The sequence below is a fragment of the Neophocaena asiaeorientalis genome, unplaced genomic scaffold, assembly GCF_003031525.2.
Source record: "Neophocaena asiaeorientalis asiaeorientalis breed wild unplaced genomic scaffold, Neophocaena_asiaeorientalis_V1.1 scaffold364, whole genome shotgun sequence".
NCBI lineage: Eukaryota > Metazoa > Chordata > Mammalia > Artiodactyla > Phocoenidae > Neophocaena > Neophocaena asiaeorientalis.
Window position 1 is genome coordinate 2,611,629 of NW_020172457.1, and position 20,349 is coordinate 2,631,977.

A 20,349-nucleotide genomic window follows, 5' to 3' on the forward strand; every position below is an offset into this window, starting at 1 on the left:
TCATTTTGAAAATGTAAAATTACCTTGTGAATTGTGTCTCACTGGGACAATGATAAATTTGTTATGTAGCATTCTCACTAGCTTCTAATAATTACTTTCCTCACTACATACTACAAATGTTTGTGGTCTTCTCTACCTTCTAAAAGAGCTCAAGTCAGAATTATTAGTTGCATCATATAAACTACTAGGGTTGCCAAAATATAACTCTTACGGTCCTAGAGAAAGTCTAAGCAAATAAGGAATAATAGCAAAGCTATCATCTTCACATTGTTAAAAAATCAATGTGAACCAAATGATGAAAAATATAGGAGAAGCTAACATTCAAAATTCTCTGTTACATCATGTTAGAAGTTTCTGGTGTTTTTTCATACTTTGGTTTAAAGAAAACCTTTTAACTGAAGTATAATATAGACAGACATGCATACGTACCACTTTTAAAACTCAAATATATATCTCATTTAGCAGCATGGCCTCTTCTCCCCTATCTCTGTATGGATGAATGAATAAATGGATAGAACAAAAGTTTTTTAAAAATAAGACGATATATCATCAACTAGTTCTGCACAATGACCAAGGGTCATTCCTCAAGAGTGAGGCTCTTAGACTTTACTAAATAAGGCTTTGTGATGGCCCCTTTGCACTCTAATGATCCATTTTCTCATGACCTTCCACATGGTTCAGCTACCAGTGGTTTGTCCACTGGGTAGAAAGGATGTTTTATGAACTAGACTTATTCAGAAAATAAATCCATTTTATATAAACTAAATCCACAAAAGAACATTTTAAAATAAAATAAACATCTATCTGGCATAGATTAAGACTAAGGGCTGGTACGCTCAATAACAATGGTGGCATAGGAACACTTTTATTTCCTACTTGATTTGAAATAACACATTTGTCTGCTCATGACCTGAGGAAAGTATATTTATTACTTACTACTTCTTAGGAAAAGATGAAGAAATTAGCACTTATAAAAATTTTATTATAATTTCGTATTAAGACATATCTTACATATAAGTTATGATCTGTCTTTTAAAAAGCAAGAATATAAATATACAAAAGGAGGGGGAATCAATTTTCATACACTATTTTACAACCTAAAACAGAAGAGATAACTGTAAGAGATTAAGGTTATTTTGAAATAATTATGTGCAATTTTAACCAAAAAAAAAAAAAGTACTTTTTTCCCCATGTCGCTTGCATATTGTTACTCAGTTATTAACAAAGTTATTAAGCAAGATTTTAAAGACTACAAAGAATTTTCTAATCAAATTTCACGAATATAAAGCTTTACAAGTGCTTCTTATATATAATGCTGTGGAACAAAAGGGTGGTATGTGTGTAAAACTGCTGTACCTCACTTCAGCCAAAACGTCCCTGAAAGCAAGAAGTGAAATCTTGCTTTAAATGCTCCATTATAGAACAGCTTGCTACTTAGGAGATTCCTATACTAAATCCTCCTATAATAAATCCTTCTGTAAAAAGGATAATCAACTCATGCTTAATCTATTTCAAATATTGCCTTACCTTAAGGCAAGGCACCTCCAAGCAGATTAATTACATACGATACTATTAAGTATTCACAACCCCAGTTACCAACAACCCATTAGAAAGAAAAACTCAGAAAATTCAGGTCAGGTCAGTGTAAGAGCCCAGTTTTCCCTGATGTCAGTACTTCATATTTACTCTGTAAAGCAAATCCTCTTAGAGAAGTCAATTCTCAAGTGGTTGTAGCTTTACAGACTATTTCAAGTGGTTGGAGCTTTACAGACTATTTCAATGTCAGGGCCATGGAAATGCCACTCATTTAACTAATGGTAATAAAAATGACACTCTTAAAGGTAATATGATTGAGTACAAACAGAAGTACTAAGTAGCCCCAAGACAGAGAAGAAACTGTAATCAAAACTGAGTATATATTTCTACTTGGATTGGTGACAATTAATGTACTCTACCTATTAGTGAGTTTGATCACCTTTAAAAATGAGCAAAGGGCTTCCCTGGTGGCGCAGTGGTTGGGAGTCTGCCTGCCGATGCAGGGGACACGGGTTCGTGCCCCGGTCCAGAAAGATCCCACATGCCACAGAGTGGCTGGGCCTGTGCATCTGGAGCCTGTGCTCCACAATGGGAGAGGCCACAACAGTGAGAGGCCTGCGTACCACAAAAAAAATAAATAAATAAAATTTAAAAACCGAGCAAAGACAAAGTACAGAACTCCTAGTCTGTTTATTAAAGCTCCCACTAGCGTTTCTCAAATAAGTAGGCTTGTACATGCAAATAAGGAGATATGGAGGAAAGAGGCCTCCTTCATCATGTATTTTCGAAATGCCTAATTCAAGCCAAGTATCGTCCTAGGCACTGGAACGCATTAGTAAGGCTTGCATTCTGTGTAGAATACTAACAAGTTGACAAGATGTACATATTTTTTTAAGTATTATGAGGAAAATCAAAAACATGCTGAGGTTACGAATGATAAGATGTGGGGAGGGGAGACAGGATGCTGGAAGAGATTGGGAAACAACAATGAGATGTGGGCAGGAGACCTAGATCTGCAAGTCATCTGCACCTGGCCCCAAGCAAAGCTTGGTTTTCGCTGAGATCATCAGGGGAGAGTGTACAGAGGGAACACAGGAAAGCTTTCAGGACCAAACCATGAGACACTCCAAGGAGCCCTTGAGAAGACTCAGAAAGAACATGAGAAAGAGAAAAGGAAAACAGTTGCTGAACGAGCAAGTGAGATGAACACAGAAAAAAGCGAACACTGAATCTGCCAAGATGGAGGTCACCGATGACCTTGAGGTGAGCCGACCCAGGGAAACAGTAAGAGTGAATGGGAAGAGAAAATGAGAGATAAAGAGAGGGATGCAGCTCTCCTCATTCCACAATGATAAACTTTTTTTAAAGCACCATTTTAATTTCAATCAATTACAGCTATTCTAATTTTTCCAGAGTTTTGATATCTAATTTTACAGTCACAATATCCCCTCCTAAAAGAGTCAAAACTGGAAACAGCTCTATTTTTCAAATAAGAAAACCGAGGCAAAGGGGATTAACCAGAGACCCTGTTTTGGTCATGGGCAGCAGTAACTATTTTGACTTTTTTTTTCAACCCTCATGAGACAATGTGTTCATCAGTTACCTTATTCTCCTGAAGACCCACACATTAAAACTCAGACACTAGACTGCCACTACCTCTTGCGACAGCACCAGAATCACAACTAACTGCTGAACAATCATTGACAGGAAGACACTGGAACTAATGACCAAAAAAGATACCCCACACCCAAAGACAAAGCAGAAGCCACAGTGAGACTCTAGCAGGGGCACAACCACAGTAAAATCAAATCCCATACCTGCTGGTGGGGGACTCACAGACAGGGGAACACACACCACAGAAGTCCACACACTGGAGTGCAGGTTCTGAGCCCCACGTCAGGCTTCCCAACCTGGGGGTCCGGCAACAGGAGGAGGAATTTCTAGAAAATCAGATTCTGAGGCTACTGGGATATGACTGCAGGACTTTGACAGGACTGGGGGAAACAGAGACTGCACTCTTGGAGGGCACACACAACGTACTGTGCACATCAGGACCTAGGGGAAGGAGCAGTGACCCCATAGGCAACTGAACCAGACCTACCTGCCAGTGTTGGAGGGTCTCCTGCAGAGGCAGGGGGTGGCTCTGTCTCACCATGAGGACAAGGTCACTGGCAGCAGAAGTTCTGGGAAGTACTCCTTGCCGTGAGCCCTCCCAGAGTCCGCCACTAGCCCCACCAAAGAGCCCGGGTGGGCTCAAGTGTTGGGCCGCTTCAGGCCAAACAACCAACATGGAGGGAACCAAGCCACATCCATCAGCAGACAAGCAGATTAAAGTTTTACTGAGCTCTGCCCAAAAGAGCAACAGTCAGCTCTACCCACCACCAGTCCCTCCCATCAGGACACTTACAAAAGCCTCTTAGATAACCTCATCCACCAGAGGGCAGACAGGAGAAGCAAGAAGAACTACAATCCTGCAGCCTGTGGAATGAAAACCACATTCACAGAAAGATACATAAAATGAAAAGGCAGAGGACTATGTACCAGATGAAGGAACAAGATAAAACCCCAGAAAAACAACTAAATGAAGTGGAGATAGGCAACCTTCCAGAAAAAGAATTCAGAATACTGATAGTGAATATGATCCAGGCCCTCGGAAAAAGAATGGAGGCAAAGATCGAGAAGATGCAAGAAATGTTGAACAAAGACCTAGAAGAATTAAAGAACAAACACACAAAGATGAACATATAATAACTGAAATGAAAACTACACTAGAAGGAATCAATAGCAGAATAACTGAGGCAGAAGAATGGATAAGTGACCTGGAAGACAGAAGGAATTCATGGCCGTGGAACAGAATAAAGAAAAAAGAATAAAAAGAAATGAAGACAGCCTAAGAGACCTCTGGGACAACATTAAACGCACCAAAATTCACATTATAAGGGTCCCAGAAGGAGAAGAGAGTGAGAAAGGACCCAAGAAAACATTTGAAGAGATTATAGGCGAAAACTTCCCTAACATGGGAAAGGAAATAGCCACCCAAGTCCAGGAGGTGCAGAGAGTCCCCGGGAGGATAAACCCAAGGAGAAACACGCCAAGACACATAGTAACCAATCTGACAAAAATTAAAGACAAAGAAAAATTATTAAAAACAACAAGGTAAAATGACAAATAGCATACAGGGGAACTCCCATAAGGTTAACAGCTGATTTCTCAGCAGAAACTCTACAAGCCAGAAGGGAGTGGCATGATATACTTAAAGTGATGAAAGGGAAGAACCTACAACCAAGATTACTCTACCCAGCAAGGATCTCATTCAGATTTGATGGAGGAATCAAAAGCTTTACAGACAAGCAAAAGCTAAGAGAATTCAGCACCACCAAACCAGCTCTACAACAAATGCTAAAGGAACTTCTCTAAGTGGGAAACACAAGAGAAGAAAAGAACCTACAAAGACAAACCCAAAACAATTAACAATATGGTAATAGGAACATACATAACAATCATTACCTTAAATGAATGGATTAAATGCTCCAACCAAAAGACACGGGCTCACTGAATGGATACAAAAACAAGACCCATATGTATGCTGTCTACAACAATTCCACTTCAGACATAGGGACACACACAGACTGAAATTGAGGGGATGGAAAAAGATATTCCACGCAAATGGAAATCAAAAGAAAGCTGGAGTAGCAATACTCATATCACATAAAATAGACTTTAAAATAAAGAATGTTACAAGAGACAAGGAAGGACACTACGTAATGATCAAGGGATAAATCCAAGAAAAGATATAACAATTATAAATATATATGTACCCAACATAGGAGCACCTCAATACATAAGGAAACTGCTAACAGCTTAAAAGAGGAAATCGACAGTAACACAATAATAGTGGGGGACTTTAACACCTCACTTACACCAATGGACAGATCATCCAAACAGAAAATTAATAAGGAAACAGAAGCTTTAAATGACACAATACACCAGACAGATTTAACTGATATTGATAGGACATTCCATCCAAAAACAGCAGGAAGATTACATCTTGGGTCACATCAAGCCTCACTAAATTTAAGAAAACTGAAATAATATCAAGCATCTTTTCTGACCACAATATTATGAGATTAGAAATCAATTACAGGGAAAACAATGTAATAAACACAAAAACTTGGAGGCTAAACAATACATTAAATAACCAAGAGATAACTGAAGAAATCAAAGAGGAAATCAAAAATACCTAGAGTCAAATGACAATGAAAGCACGCTGATCCAAAAACTATGGGATGCAGCAAAAGCAGTTCTAAGAGGGAAGTTTATAGCTATACAAGCCTACCTCAAGAAACAAGAAAAATCTCAAATAAACAATCTAACCTTACACCTAAAGGAACGAGAGAAAGAAGAACAAACAAAACCCAAAGTTAGAAGGAAAGGAATCATAAAGATCAGAGCAGAAATAAATGAAATAGAAACAAAGTAAATAATAGCAAAGATCAATAAAACTAAAAGCTGGTTCTTTGAGAAGATAAATAAAATTGATAAACCATTAGCCCGACTCATCAAGACAAAGGTGAGAGGACTCAAATCAATAAAATTAGAAATGAAAAAAGAGAAGTTACAACAGACAACACAGAAATACAAAGCATCCTAAGAGACTACTACAAGCAACTGTATGCCAATAAAATGGACAACCTGGAAGAAATGGACAAATTCTTAGAAAGGTAGAACCATCCAAGACTGAACCAAGAAGAAATAGAAAATATGAACACACCAATCACAAGTTATGAAATTGACACTGTGATTAAAAATCTTCCAACAAAAAAAACCCAAGACCAGATGGCTTCACAGGTGAATTCTATCAAACATTTAGAGAAGAGCTAACACCCATCCTTCTCAAACTCTCCCAAAAAATTTCAAAGGAAGGAACACTCCCGAAATGATTCCATGAGGGCACCATCACCTTGTTACCAAAACCAGAAAAAGATACTACAAAAAAAGAAAATTACAGACCAATGTCACTCATGAATATAGATGCAAAAATCCTCAACAAAACACTAGCAAACAGAATCCAACAGCACATTAACAGGATCATACACCATGATCAAGTGGGATTTATCCCAGGGATGAAAAGATTCTTCAATATACACAAATCAATCAATGTGATACACCATAGTAACAAACTGAAGAAGAAAATCCATATCATCATCTCAATAGATGCAGAAAAAGCTTTTGACAAAATTCAACACCAATTAACGATAAAAACCCTCCAGAAAGTCAGCACAGAGGGAACCTACCTCAACATAATGAACACCGTATATGACAAATCCACAGCAAACATCATTCTCAGTGGTGAAAAACTGAAAGCATTTCCACTAAGATCAGGAACAAGACAAGGATGTCCACTCTTGTCACTATTATTCAACATAGTTTTGGAAGTCCTAGCCACAGCAATCAGAGAAGAAAAAGAAATAAACGGAATACAAATAGGAAAAGAAAAAGTAAAACTGTCACTGTTTGCAGATGACATGATACTACACATACAGAATCCTAAAGATGCCACCAGAAAACTAGTAGAGCTAATCAATGAATTTGGTAAAGTTGCAGGATACATAATTAATGCACAGAAATCTCTGGCATTCCTATACACCAACAATGAAAAATCAGAAAGAGAAATTAAGGAAACACTCCCATTTACCACTGCAACATAAAGAATAAAATACCTAGGAATAAACCTGCCTAAGGAGGCAAAAGACTTGTACTCAGAAAACTATAAAACACTGATGAAAGAAATCAAAGATGACATAAACAGTCGGAGAGGTATACCATGTTCTTCAATTGGAAGAATCAATATTGTGAAAATGACTATACTACCCAAAGCAATCTACAGATTCAATGCAATCCCTATCAAAGTATCAGTGGCAGTTTTTACAGAACTAGAACAAAAATCTTAAAATTTGTACGGAGACACAAAAGACCCCGAATAGCCACAGCAGTCTTGAGGGAAAGAAACGGAGCTGGAGGAATCAGACTCCCTGACTTCAGACTATACTACAAAGCTACAGTAATCAAGACAATATGGTACTGACCCAAAAACAGAAATATAGATCAATGGAAGAAGATAGAAGGCCCAGAGATAAACCCACGCACCTATGGTCAACTAATCTATGACAAAGGAGGCAAGGATATACGACGGAGAAAAGACAGTCTCTTCAATAAGTGGTGCTGGGAAAACTGGACAGCTACATGTAAAAGAATGAAATTAGAACACTCTCTAACACTATACACAAAAATAAAGTCAAAATGGATTAGAGACCTAAATGTAAGACCAGACACTATAAAACTCTTCGAGGAAAACATAGGAAGAACACTCTTTGACATAAATCACAGGAAGATCTTTGTTGATCCACTTCCTCTCCTAGAGTAATGGAAATAAAAACAAAAATAAACAAATGGGACCTAATGAAACTTCAAAGCTTTTGCAAAGCAAAGGAAAGCACAAACAAGATGAAAAGACAACCCTCAGAATGGGAGAAAATATTTGCAAATGAATCAACAGACAAAGGATTAATCTCCAAAATATATAAGCAGCTCATGCAGCTCAATATTAAAAAAACAAACAACCCAATCCAAAAATGGGCAGAAGACCTAAATAGACATTTCTCCATAGAAGACATACAGAAGGCCAAGAAGCACATTAAAAGCTACTCAACATCACTAATTATTAGAGAAATGCAAATCAAAACTACAGTGAGGTCTCATCTCACACCAGTTAGAATGGGCATCAACAGAAATTCTACAAACAACAAATGCTGGAGAGGGTGTGGAGAAAAGGGAACCCTCTTGCACTGTTGGCGGGAACGTAAATTGATACAGCCACTATGGAGAAGAGTATGGAGGTTCCTTAGCAAACTAAAAACAGAATTACCATATAACCCAGCAATCCCACTGCTGGGCATATACCCAGAAAGAACCACAATTCAAAAAGACACATGCACCCCAATGTTCACTGAAGCACTGTTTACAATAGCCAGGACATGGAAGCAACCTAAATGCCCATCGACAGACAAATGGATAAAGAAGATGTTGGCACATATATACCATGGAATATTACCCAGCCATAAAAAGGAACAAATTGGGTCATTTGTAGAGACATGGATGGATCTAGAGACTGTCATACAGAGTGAAGTGAGTCAGAAAGAGAAAAACAAATATCGTATATTAATGCATATATGTGGAAGCTAGAAAAATGGTACAGATGAACCAGTTTGCAGGGTAGAAACTGAGACTCAGAAGTAGAGAACAAACGTATGGACACCAAGGGGGGAAAGCGGGGGTGGGATTAACTGGGAGATTGGGATTGACATATATACACTAATACGTATAAAATAGATAACTAATAAGAACCTGCTGTATAAAAAAATAAAATAAAATTAAAAAAAAACTCAGACACTATATTGAAGCTAAATGTTCTTTAAAATGAGTACCTTTCTAAGCTACCACATGACTGTGTGAGCAGTACAATGAAGCAGTGGAGGGGCTCAGAATAACAGGACATCCATGATTAACGCAGACACATGAACAAGTCTGACTTCCAGCTGTTGCGCTGCACTCTTGGGAACAGCACCCCAACGTCCTCAGCCCAGCTGCCCACAGCACACAATGTAATGAACCACCTGTACCCTGACAGTTAGGGCCAACTGAGATGGGTTGATGATACCAAAGAAATCTCATTTTTTCATTCTTTTTTTCCCCCTTGTGTGTTGTTAGGTAGAACATTTTTTAATTGCATGATGAATTAGAAATATTGACAGGAGCTTAACTTTTGTCAGATGTGAGCCTTTTAATGTTACTTTGATGGTCTATCTTTACCGCTCTCCTACCACAGAAGGAAGAGCTGACCTCACGAACCAAACCACTGGGAAGCGAAGCCTGCAGCTTCATGGCTCTAAGAGAAGAGACAAAAATCTCCTGCCAGTCTCTTATGATGTGACTGAACTATTTAACTATGCCTTTTCAGGATAAGGTGAAATGCAGATCTCACTGTGGTCCTCAGACCAGTCAGATTAATAGAATAACTGAAAAAGAATGACCGTTTTTTATGGAAAAAAGATATGATTTCCCCCCCAGCTCCTTTTTTCCTGCTGCAATATTAAAAGCATTCATCAGAGAAACTTTGGTTCCTGAATGAAACTCCATCAAACTTGCACAAAAACTGGTCAGCTGATACAGCCTCTCACCAAGCACATGACGTGTCAGCTCAGCTCAATTATTTTTAATGATTATTCTGAACATGATATGTTTGCTAGCTACTTTCTCCCTCTAACCAGAGATAAATGCTCCTACTTTGCTCAACACTGGTAAGCACAATAGACTGTTGCTCGAAAGTTCCCTATTTTAACTAGCTTTTTGAAGGATGGTAAAGTTCCCAGATCATGATGATTCTTCGATTAACCATTCTCACAGAATGAAAGTCCTCTGTAACTCAGTTGGATTTTTCAATGTTTTTCAATTATATACAGCAATGTTGTCCCAGGCCAGACAGCTCAAGGGCAACATTTCTATTTAATAAAGCCATGTATAACTGCAAAGCACAAAAATGTATCTACGTATAGGCTCTACTTCGGCTTAAACTTAAAAGCTAATGCAAACCTACGAAGCTGATAATGGCTGTCAGTGGCCCCATCTCCTTTGGGGTCCCCTTCCTAACCTCTCACTAATAAGCTGCCCGTCCTACTTTAGACCTCTGCCGTCCTCACTCCTTCTGTCAGTGAGTCAATCAGTATTTACCGAACATTTACTGTGCCAGGCACTGTACGAAGCACAGGGAATAGGACAGTATGTCCCTCATGGAGCTTACAGCTCTGTGCAAACCCACAATGCAGTGTGGAGAAGGGTATGAGAAAGGGAACAGGAAAGATGTGAGCACACAGCAGGGGCCACCAGCCCAGAGAGAGACAGAAGGAAAGAGAGACAGAGAGTGCGTGCTTTGTGTTTTAGAGGGGGTATGTTAGCGAGAGGAGACACCAGCAGGGAGGGCTCATCACAGTGACAAACTGAAGTTGGAAAGCTGAGCAGGGTTTAGCCCAACGAGGAGACAAACTGAATGTATACGAAAACTCTGAAGTGACAAAACTAGAGATAACAACATTTGGAGAGAAGGAGGAAGGCATAACATTTACTACATGTCAGGTACTTTTCTCAGCACTTTTCATAGCTTACTCACCTAACGTTCACAACAACCTCATGGGGTAGGCACTGTTTAGAGATACGCCCATTTAGAGATAAGGAGGCACAGAGCTTCTGAAGCTAGGAAATGGGGAGCTAGATTTTAAACGTAGGCAGTACGGGCCCAGAACCCTCTACTGTTCACTGATTGGCTGTACTGTCTGTCTCTCAAGAGGTCATGGACCACGGGTGGGGTTGGGGATGGCGCACAGCTAGAGCAAAGCGCAAAGTGTTCACTCACCGTGCTCACTGTCTACTAAAAAAGAAGAATCTGGTATCTGTCATTTATTCTCGTTCAGTAACGATGCTTGAATACGAGTGAATGACAAGTTGCACTGCTGTCCCATTAGTTACGTGGTCTACCTTTTCATCTCTAAGTGTCAAGTGAAAAGCTTTACTGCGGTGCAGGCTGTCTGCTGCAAGTCGGGGAGGCTGTGTATATGTATGTAGGGACAGGGCTGTTCTCTGTACTTTCCACTCAGTTCTTCTGTGAACCTAAAACTGCTCTAAAAAATTAAATTTTTTAATTAATAAAAAAGGAAGTGATCAGGATTCAAGCTAAAAAAGAAGAAGAAAGGCTCCGTGTGTCCTCACTAAAGGAATTTCATATACTAGAAGCCAGGTGGAGAGAAATTTTGGAGGTAAACTTAAACTACTCCTTAGGTCAATTCTGAATTTATAAGTAGGACACTGTGCAGTCTATTTATCACTTGTAAAAATAAAATACAGTGTGTGTGTGTGTGTGTGTGTGTGTGTGTGTGAAAAACAAAACAAAACAAAACACCTGTGGGGTTTTGGGAAACCAAAAATAAATAAATAAAAAAAATAAGTAGGACACTGTGATGGAAGGTGGAGATATGGAAGAGCTCTCCAAACCTAGGTAATTTTCTACGCCCCCTAAGTGTCAGTTCAAGTATGATCAGTCCTACAAGAATGTGTGTTCCAAAACTATCATTTCCTTCCAAGCCTTGCAGTCCACCCTATACTGCCGGGAGGTAGTTACCTGCAGAAGCCCAGGTCACCCTCCTCCTTCCCTCCTTGTCTGACGGACCATACAGTGGCTCACTCCTTCATTTGTTCCAAACCTAACTACTCCCTGTACTTCTCCACTTCAAGACTCCAAGACACACACTTCATGTTTTCTAGAACATACAGCAATACTTTACTATTAAATAAAATGCTTGTAATCTAATTTCCTTTTCCTTATATCCTCAAATGTATTTCTAGGCTTTTAATTCTGGTAACTTTATGTCTGAGTTGTGGAATTATTACTGTGATATAACTATGAGATGGCATAGCAGAGTCTTTGGAAGAATTTACAGGTATTTACTGATAGATTAATAATGAAGGTGAAGGTAGGAATGACTAGGCAATAGTCTTTTAACTCTAGAAAGGCTGGCTAGCTGCTTCCTGATATTCTGTTGTAGAATTATGATGAGTCTTAAAAACTAAATATTTAATTGTGTAGGCTAGTCACTACAAAATATTCCAAGTGCCTGCAATGCATCAAAGACAGTGAAAGTGTTCTTCTCCATCCCTCATGGAGAAAGCCCCATAGTTCTAAAATAATTTAAAGAATCTCTCCCCTCTCAACTCCTCTAGCAATTTTATCCAAACCATCCACTTAGTTGTTACCACTGACTGCCTTATATTGTTATTGATATTCATTCTTTACTTTCATAACTGGATCTTAAGGTTTTTATCTTTTATTTCCATGTACTCAACAACTTCCATCCCTTCCAGTGCTTGGATGTCTTGCACTTAGCAGATCTTCACAAATCCTTCTTAACTGATCACATTTACCATGATCAGCATCCTTTTGGTCACAGGAAAAAATGTTATTAGTGTGATTTTTTAATGTAAATAAATTTACTTATAATTTATTTTCTTAATTATTTTCTTCTTCAGATTCCAACATTTTAGTAACCACACATGGACATCAAATATCCTGTGTATCAAAGTTACGTTGATCAGAACGTACTGTTTAAAGGCATCCTTCTTCCCTATAAATAACGACAGAGGCTGCATCTGTACTTTTCCAAATCTCAAGTACCCCTGCCATATTCCAGAAGGTACTGAAAACAATAATTAAAATAACAGTGGCAGCCACAGAAGACTGGCCTTCCCCTAGACTGTGACTGGAATCATGTCTGCCATCTTTAAGCAAAAAGGAACTGCCCTCATTTCTTTTTACACTGAGTTCCCACTTGAATTAACAGGTCTATAAATCCCGTGGCCACAGTAATAGTTTTAGCTGCTTGGCGGCTGATGCTGGGAAATGAAAGAAGAAACAGATTTCCAGGTCTTTCAATCTTTGCTATCTTGAAAGAATCCTGTGAATGCAGACCTCAAATTCACATGCTATAAACACTTCAGATCTTCCTCCAGAAAACTAATTTTTCTGGAGAAGGTCGATTACCCACCTTGAAGCTCTCCACTCCGACTGTACAGCTCCCTTCTCTGTTCTCGCAAATAGGCACTCATACTGATGGCATGGGAGGATGATTCGAACCTGCAACGAAATGCAGCGTAAACAAACGATTAGGTAGTAACCAAACAGGCGGTGTCCAGCTCTGTACATTCCGTTGAACTGTTGAACTGTTGACAGTATTCTACTCCAGCCCCCTAGTGTTCCACGACCAAGACCTTCTGGCTGTTCCAGGCCAGGGCAGGCTGCCATAGACCTTGATTTGTGAATGATATTCCTGCCTAAACGCTCCTCCATGACAGTATTTGGATCTTCTGCTCCTTCTCTATTTCAACTGATACACTCGATCTTGCAACTTTCTTTTGCCTCCAGATCCCTTGCCAGGATCCCTACACACACAGCAACAGCCGTATCCTCTAATGGCATTCTGATTTTGCTCCTAGGCAGCTCAAAAGACATCAGTGTCTGCCAGCTGCCACCACAGAAATATGGGCTCCTCAGAGCTGACCCCTGGCCTTTCTAACTCCCCCAGTGAGAGGACTAGCCCAATGGGCTGTGAGAAATGATGTTAAATAACTATACCAGAGAAACAAGGCATCTATGGTCTCTCCTTAAAAGTCCTCAGAAACAATATACTTTATAAACGGCTGCCAGGATTCTTACCGGCCACCTGTAATTCTTAGAAAGATTTCTCCTGTCAGCCTGTTATCCTGACAGAAAATCTCAGGTTTGAAATGTAATTTCTTACCACATGAAAGGATTTACAGTTTGATACAGTCATAATTTTACCTGGTTTTTTGGGTTGTTGTTGTATTTTACCACATAAAATACTTTCAAAAATACCAAGCTACAAACTGTTGTTCACACCTCCCCAGGGACTGCTTCAGAGGCTAGAAACATGGGGGATGGGTTCGTGATACAGAACATGGCTTTAAAAGCTAAAACAATGACTACAAAATAGAAAAAAACAACAACAACAAATCACAGTCTTAAAAGTAACTTGCAGGCAAGGAAGAACAACAACAACAAAAAAACCAGGTAAAATTATGACTGTATCATCAAACTGTAAATCCTTTGATGTGCTAAGAAATTCCATTTCAAACCTGAGATTTTCAAAGTCGGGATAACAGGCTGACAGGAGAAATCCTTCTAAGAATTACAGCCACTAAGGGGTAAACAGCAACACAGTGAAAGAGCAACAGTGATAACGGGATAGGTTTCTGGCCACAAGGAAAGAGCACCAACATTTTCTTAATTGTGCCTTCTTTATCGGTTCTTTGACAAGGAAGATGAATACCAAGATGAATGTCAGCCTGAGGGAAACAGTTGAGTTACTTGATCCTTTCTCTGCACCCTGCCAAGAACTAAGAGGGCACAAACAGCCAGAAGAAAGGCAAAGTGTGCAGTACTTCAAAAGTGTCACCTGCCAGTCGAGTGCTGACGAGAAGCCACTGACCTCCAAAAAGCATGCTGACAGCTACTGATCAGAAACAGCAAGAGAAAAACTGAACTCGAGCAAAGAACAGAGAGGCACACCACATACAATAAGAAAGAACTTAAACACACTTAATTAACCTTGGCTAGGGACAATTAAAGAGAGTAATAAGGTTCTTCACAGATGTGACAGAAACAGATGACAGCTTGCCAAAATCTGAATCCTTTATGACCTGAGGCATTTTCACTACTCAGGAATCCTTTTTGCGTTTGCAACAAGTCACAGATGGATATAATTTTATAGCAAAAGAGGCATGAGGGATTAGCCAGTCTCACCTCCACACTTTACAGCCAAAGGCACCGAGGCCACTGAGACAAGAGAACTGCCCTGACTCACACGGCTCATTAATGGTGGAACCAAGACTAGAAATGGGCACATTTCTAAGAGTGGCCTAATTCTGTGCAGGTGATGAGTTTTTATTACTATGTAATAATAACAAATGTGTAACGATTACTTAAGTTCACTTATTCATTTCCAGTAACTTATGTTTTCCAACACCGTAATTTCAGGACTGGCTAAATGTCTGAAAATGTTTATGTGGTCTGAGGTTGCAAGTTAGGGGTGAGGGCTGACAGCATGATATCTAAACCCCCCGCAACCTGCTTTCTGCAATAGGCGTAGACTGAGAACGGTCAGCTGAGCTTGAAGAGGGGTGGGTAGGACTGGAAGGGGCGGAGGGAGGAAGGGAGGGGAGAGGGGAAAGAAAAGGCCTAACCGTAGGACTTAGGCAGTATCTGAGGCAGTCTTAGTTGCCTCCATCAAACACCTTTCCTCCCACTGTCTGTCTTGTTCGCTGGCACAGGCCCGATTCTATCTGGGCGTCTGGGTCCTTGCTCCCTCTCACTAGGCAGGGTGCTCAGGAGAGGGGGCTCCCTCTCCAGCTGCAGACCTATCACTGGAGATGAACTCTGACTGGTTTAAGACTATCACCATGGTCTACTTCCCCTTGCCAGTGACTGGTTTAGGAACGGGCCTCAGACCCAGGTCCTATTAGTTTTCTTGAGAAAAACTTGCAGAGCGGCTTTGTGACTGGCAAAAAATATTAATAGATGGATGGTTAATCATTAATAAAAATGGATTTGTAATGATATAGCCATTTTGGAACACAGTATGGCAGTGTCTTACACAGTTAAACATAGTCCTACCATATGATGTAGCAATCATGCTCCTGGGTATTTACCCAAATGAGTCGAATACTGACACTGACACAAAAACCTGCATGCGAATGTTCATCGCTGCTTTATTCATAACTGCCAGAAGCTGAAAGCAATCAAGATGTCTTTCAATAGCTGAATGGAAAAACAAGTGTGGTACATCCACAAATTAGAATTACTTAGTGTTACAAAGGATGCCACAAAAAGCCACAGAAAGACATGGATGAACCTTAAGTGCATACTGCTAAGTGAAAGAAGCCAGTCTGAAAAAGCTACGTACTGTATGATTCTAACTTTAAGACATTCCGGAAACGGCAACTATAGAGATAGTAAAAAAGATCAGTCACTTGAAGGGGGTAAGGAAAAGGAGGAGGAATGAATAAGTGGAAAACCGGATGTTTAGGGCAGTGAAACTATTCTGTAAGATACTATAATGGTGGATATATGACATTGTGCACTTCTCCAAACCCACAGAACTATACAAAGAGTGAAGCCTAACGTAAACAATGGACTTTAATAATGGTGTATCAACACTGGTTCATCAGTTGTAACTAATATGCCACACTAATAATAAGAGGAGAAACGATGGTGTTAATAAGAGGAGAAACTATGGTGTAAAGGGACATAAGGGAAATCTCTGTACTGTCAGCTTAATTTTTCTGTAAACCTAAAATGGATAAAAATAAAGCCTATTAATTTTTAAAAAAAGGGATTTTCAGGATGAATCACACACTATTTCCTGGGCACCACCATTTTTATTGGAGTGGGACTGAATGCAGAGAAATGGAAAGGGCTGAGTCCTTGATGATACTGTATCGGTGAATTAAAGAATCCTCTATATTTATTCTTATGTGTGAGATAATAACTTTCTATAGGTTAACCTATTCATTTGGGGTTCCATGCTACTTGCAGACTAAAGCCTTTTAACTGATACTGCATCCAACCTCTGAATAAAACTGTTTAAAAAAAAAAAAGAGAGAGAACGAATTCAATAAACAGAATGGATTTCATTCCAGTGTGGGCACAGTAAATCTCCTCTCCTCTAGACCACAAGATAAATGAACTGTTGAAACTTTCCTTAATGATTAAGAACTCTATGAATCCTTGACAGAAAACAAATCTCAAAAGTGCATCAACAGAAGATACAGGACTTTCAACTATTTAAAAAGAAGGAATTCAGAATACTGGGATGATACTTCTGTAGTCACTTTACATGCTTAGATGTACAGATACAAGTTCTTAAATATCTATTAATTCCTTAGAAGAACATAGGTCTGCCAAGATTTAAATCCTATTTCTACCACTTGCTAGCCGTGTGAATTTGCATAATTTCCTTAACCTCTTGATTTTAAAAAAAATTTTTAAAAAGAAATTTTATTTTGGAATCATTAAGTTAATAGAAAAGATGCAAAATAGTACAGGGAGTTCCTGTGTACCTTTCACCCAAATCTCTCCCTAACGTTAATGTCTTACATAATCGTGGTACATTTTGTCGCATCTAAGTAATTAACATTGGTATGACACAAAACTACAGACTTTATTTGGATGTCACAAAATTTTCCACTAATATCCTTTTTCTGTTCCAGGATACCACATTGCATTTAGATCACGCGTAATTCTGATAAATAGATTGGGGTTTCCAATGAGCTTTTTCTGTGCCATGTATGTGATCCAATAATCCCCTCTGACGAGTGCTGAGGAGAGAAAGTCATTGACCACGAGAATAAACAATACCCAATACCGCATAGGTAGTGTTTGGTAGCCTTTGATTCCCAAGGCACTGTTAACTCAGTAGAAGAGTTGGCTTTGCTCCAAGGAGGGTAGTGTGAAGCTTCCTGAGAAGCTTAAGAGCTGATCCTGATTGAAAGTCCCTTCCTAACCTCCACTAATACCATGTGCTCATCTCATACATTTTACTACATGGAACTATCACCAATTATTTACTTGTCTGTCTTCTTTTCTGAATTATATGTTTCTGCACATGTGCCTCAAATTTTTTTTAACGTGTAAAAGAGGATGAAAAATAGAACCCACGCCCATCAGATTGTTAGAATGAATGAATACATGAGACAATCCATGAAAATGGCTTTATGCCTTGGCTAGCACTTAGTAAGGACTCAGCAGGCATTAACCACTACCCTGCTGCCCAAATTTGGTATAATCTGAATCAAATTATGTTTGATTGAGATTATTCTGAGAAACTCATTTACCACAGTGCCTGGTACATAGTAAGCACTCAAGCAATGGTAGCTGTTATCGTTATTATTATTAATGTTAATAATAATATTAACTGTTAGCTGTTACCAAGTGACATATACTTAGGATATGTGGCCAGGTGAGTGTAGCTAACCGTAATTTGAAACAAAGAATTTCCACATTGTTCTTTTACTAAATCAAGTAAAACCCAATACTACTTAGCTAGAGAGATTTGCGTGACTTTATTAACAAAGGTTGTTTCTTGGCACTTGGGGCTTTCCAAAGGCTGAAATATTTCATTTCCTTTCATTTCATATAAAATTCCCCAGAAACAAGGGGAGAATTTCATTTCTCTTCATTTTATGTGACTCCCCAGAAACAAATTCCAGAATTTTTTTATTAAAAGTTCTAGATAGTCCAGTAACCATATTCCAAAATAGTCACCTCCCTTACAGAAAATGGAAGTACACAAAGTTGAATATGTAGTCACTTCCTATCAATTATTTCAAATCAACTTTAAATGGGTGAAGTAATGGCTGCCAATAAAGTAGAAAACTGTTCTTCTGGGATCTAACACATCTTGACACCTATCTTACCAGCAGGGAGATACTTACTTGAAGAGAGAATTTTTGGGCCTTTGAGGTTTCTTCTTGGCAAAAAAGGCTGCACACTCGCGCCCAGTGCTGGCATAACTTAGTTGAGCTGAGGGTTCAGAGGCTGCACGAGTATTTTTCATATCCAAGTACTCAGTCAACAGCATCTGTACAAGCAGACAAACAACTTAACACACACATTTATGATGTGCTATTAAGAAAAAGCAATTTTAAAACCATGAAGACCTAATTCTAAAACCTCCCTGACCTTCAGGATACTAACCTAGCTATTCATATTCCTAGTTGTAGACCCAAGGGAAGATTCATTATAGCCAGAAAGTCAGCAAATTTGCTACCTACTCCTAAAGCTGAAAATCTCCTAAAATGTATAGTGAGCATTTGTACATGGGGGTAAAGGGAACATTTTTACTGAGGGTCTACTACGTGTCAGGCACTGGGCTGGGTGAGTTAATCAATATACTCCTTTAGTCATAACTTAATCCTCATTATTCCAAATTGCGACAGCAGCAGCAGCGATGCCGCATCATTTACTGAGGGCTTACTGTATTGCAGGCGAGGGGCTAATCCATTTAGATATTTCACCTCATTGAAAGCACGAAACCTTATCAGGAAAATCAGTTCTCAGATTAGAGACAAGGAACTGCACCAGCGCACTAACAAACCGGCCAACCAGGTTAGCGTAGCCCACAGCAGACTAAGTGGTCCTGACCTGCAAAGAATTTCTAGGGCCCACTACTCATCTTCAGAGCTTCAAAGCAACAAAGGCAACAGCTTTTTTGATCACTACTGCCAGCAGGTCCTGCTTATAAAAATCAATCCACTTTAGAGCCTCAGCGGTTTGGAGGCCTGGGCTAGAATCAGTTGTACTATTTCTAAGACAAGTGTAAAAAGTTCCCACTGTTGTGAAAGAAAATAGCAGATCTGGAACAGAAATCACCATGGTTCCTAAGATTATCTAACCCGGGACTAAAGTGTATCAACTCAACTCATTTCTATAATCACTTGCCACATTTAAAATTTTAAGATAACCAAGTGGTATGCAGTACATGTAGACAAACAATTCTACCCATGACTGAAGTGAAAGCTTTGCAGAATCAGGGTCCCATATAACTACTATTCTTGCATATATGTATATAATCATTCATTCATTCAATAGAGATGTGAGGGCCATATCAAGCGTTATCATCAAAACATCTACGAAGCACAACTGCGAATATATTGCTCCAAGTAAGTTTTAAAGCCAATTATGTCTATATTATAAGCACATACACATTACTGAGTACTTATCAAACATCAGACATTTTAAAAACATGACCTTACTCAATCCTCAAATCTATGAAGTAAGTATTACTAATTGTAAGTGAGAGATGAAGAAACTGAGAATTAGTGGTTTTAAGAAACTAGCCTATATGCATGTGTGGAGGCAGGAGCTAATGGGAAATCCCTATACTCTCCCCCTCAATTTTGCTTTGAACCTTAAAATGCTCTTTAAAAAAACTCCAGGACTTCCCTGGTGGCGCAGTGGTTGAGAGTCCGCCTTCCAATTCAGGGGACACGGGTTCGTGCCCCGGTCCGGGAAGATCCCACATGCTGCGGAGCGGCTGGGCCCGTGAGCCATGGCTGCTGAGCCTGCATGTCCGGAGCCTGTGCCCCGCAATGGGAGAGGCCACAACAGTGAGAGGCCCGCGTACTACAAAAAAA

General features: G+C 39.4%; 1 protein-coding gene across 1 annotated transcript in view; it reads right to left on the reverse strand.

Moving 5' to 3' along the window:
• The window catches only part of EXOC4 (exocyst complex component 4), a 793,839-nt gene that overhangs the window by 544,291 nt on the left and 229,199 nt on the right, over window positions 1-20,349 (reverse strand). The window contains exons 8-9 of the mRNA XM_024737973.1: window positions 18,649-18,794; window positions 13,185-13,273 (exon numbers count right to left, since the gene is read on the reverse strand). Of these exons, the coding sequence (XP_024593741.1) occupies window positions 13,185-13,273; window positions 18,649-18,794 (235 nt within the window). The remainder of the gene's footprint in view (window positions 1-13,184; window positions 13,274-18,648; window positions 18,795-20,349) is intronic.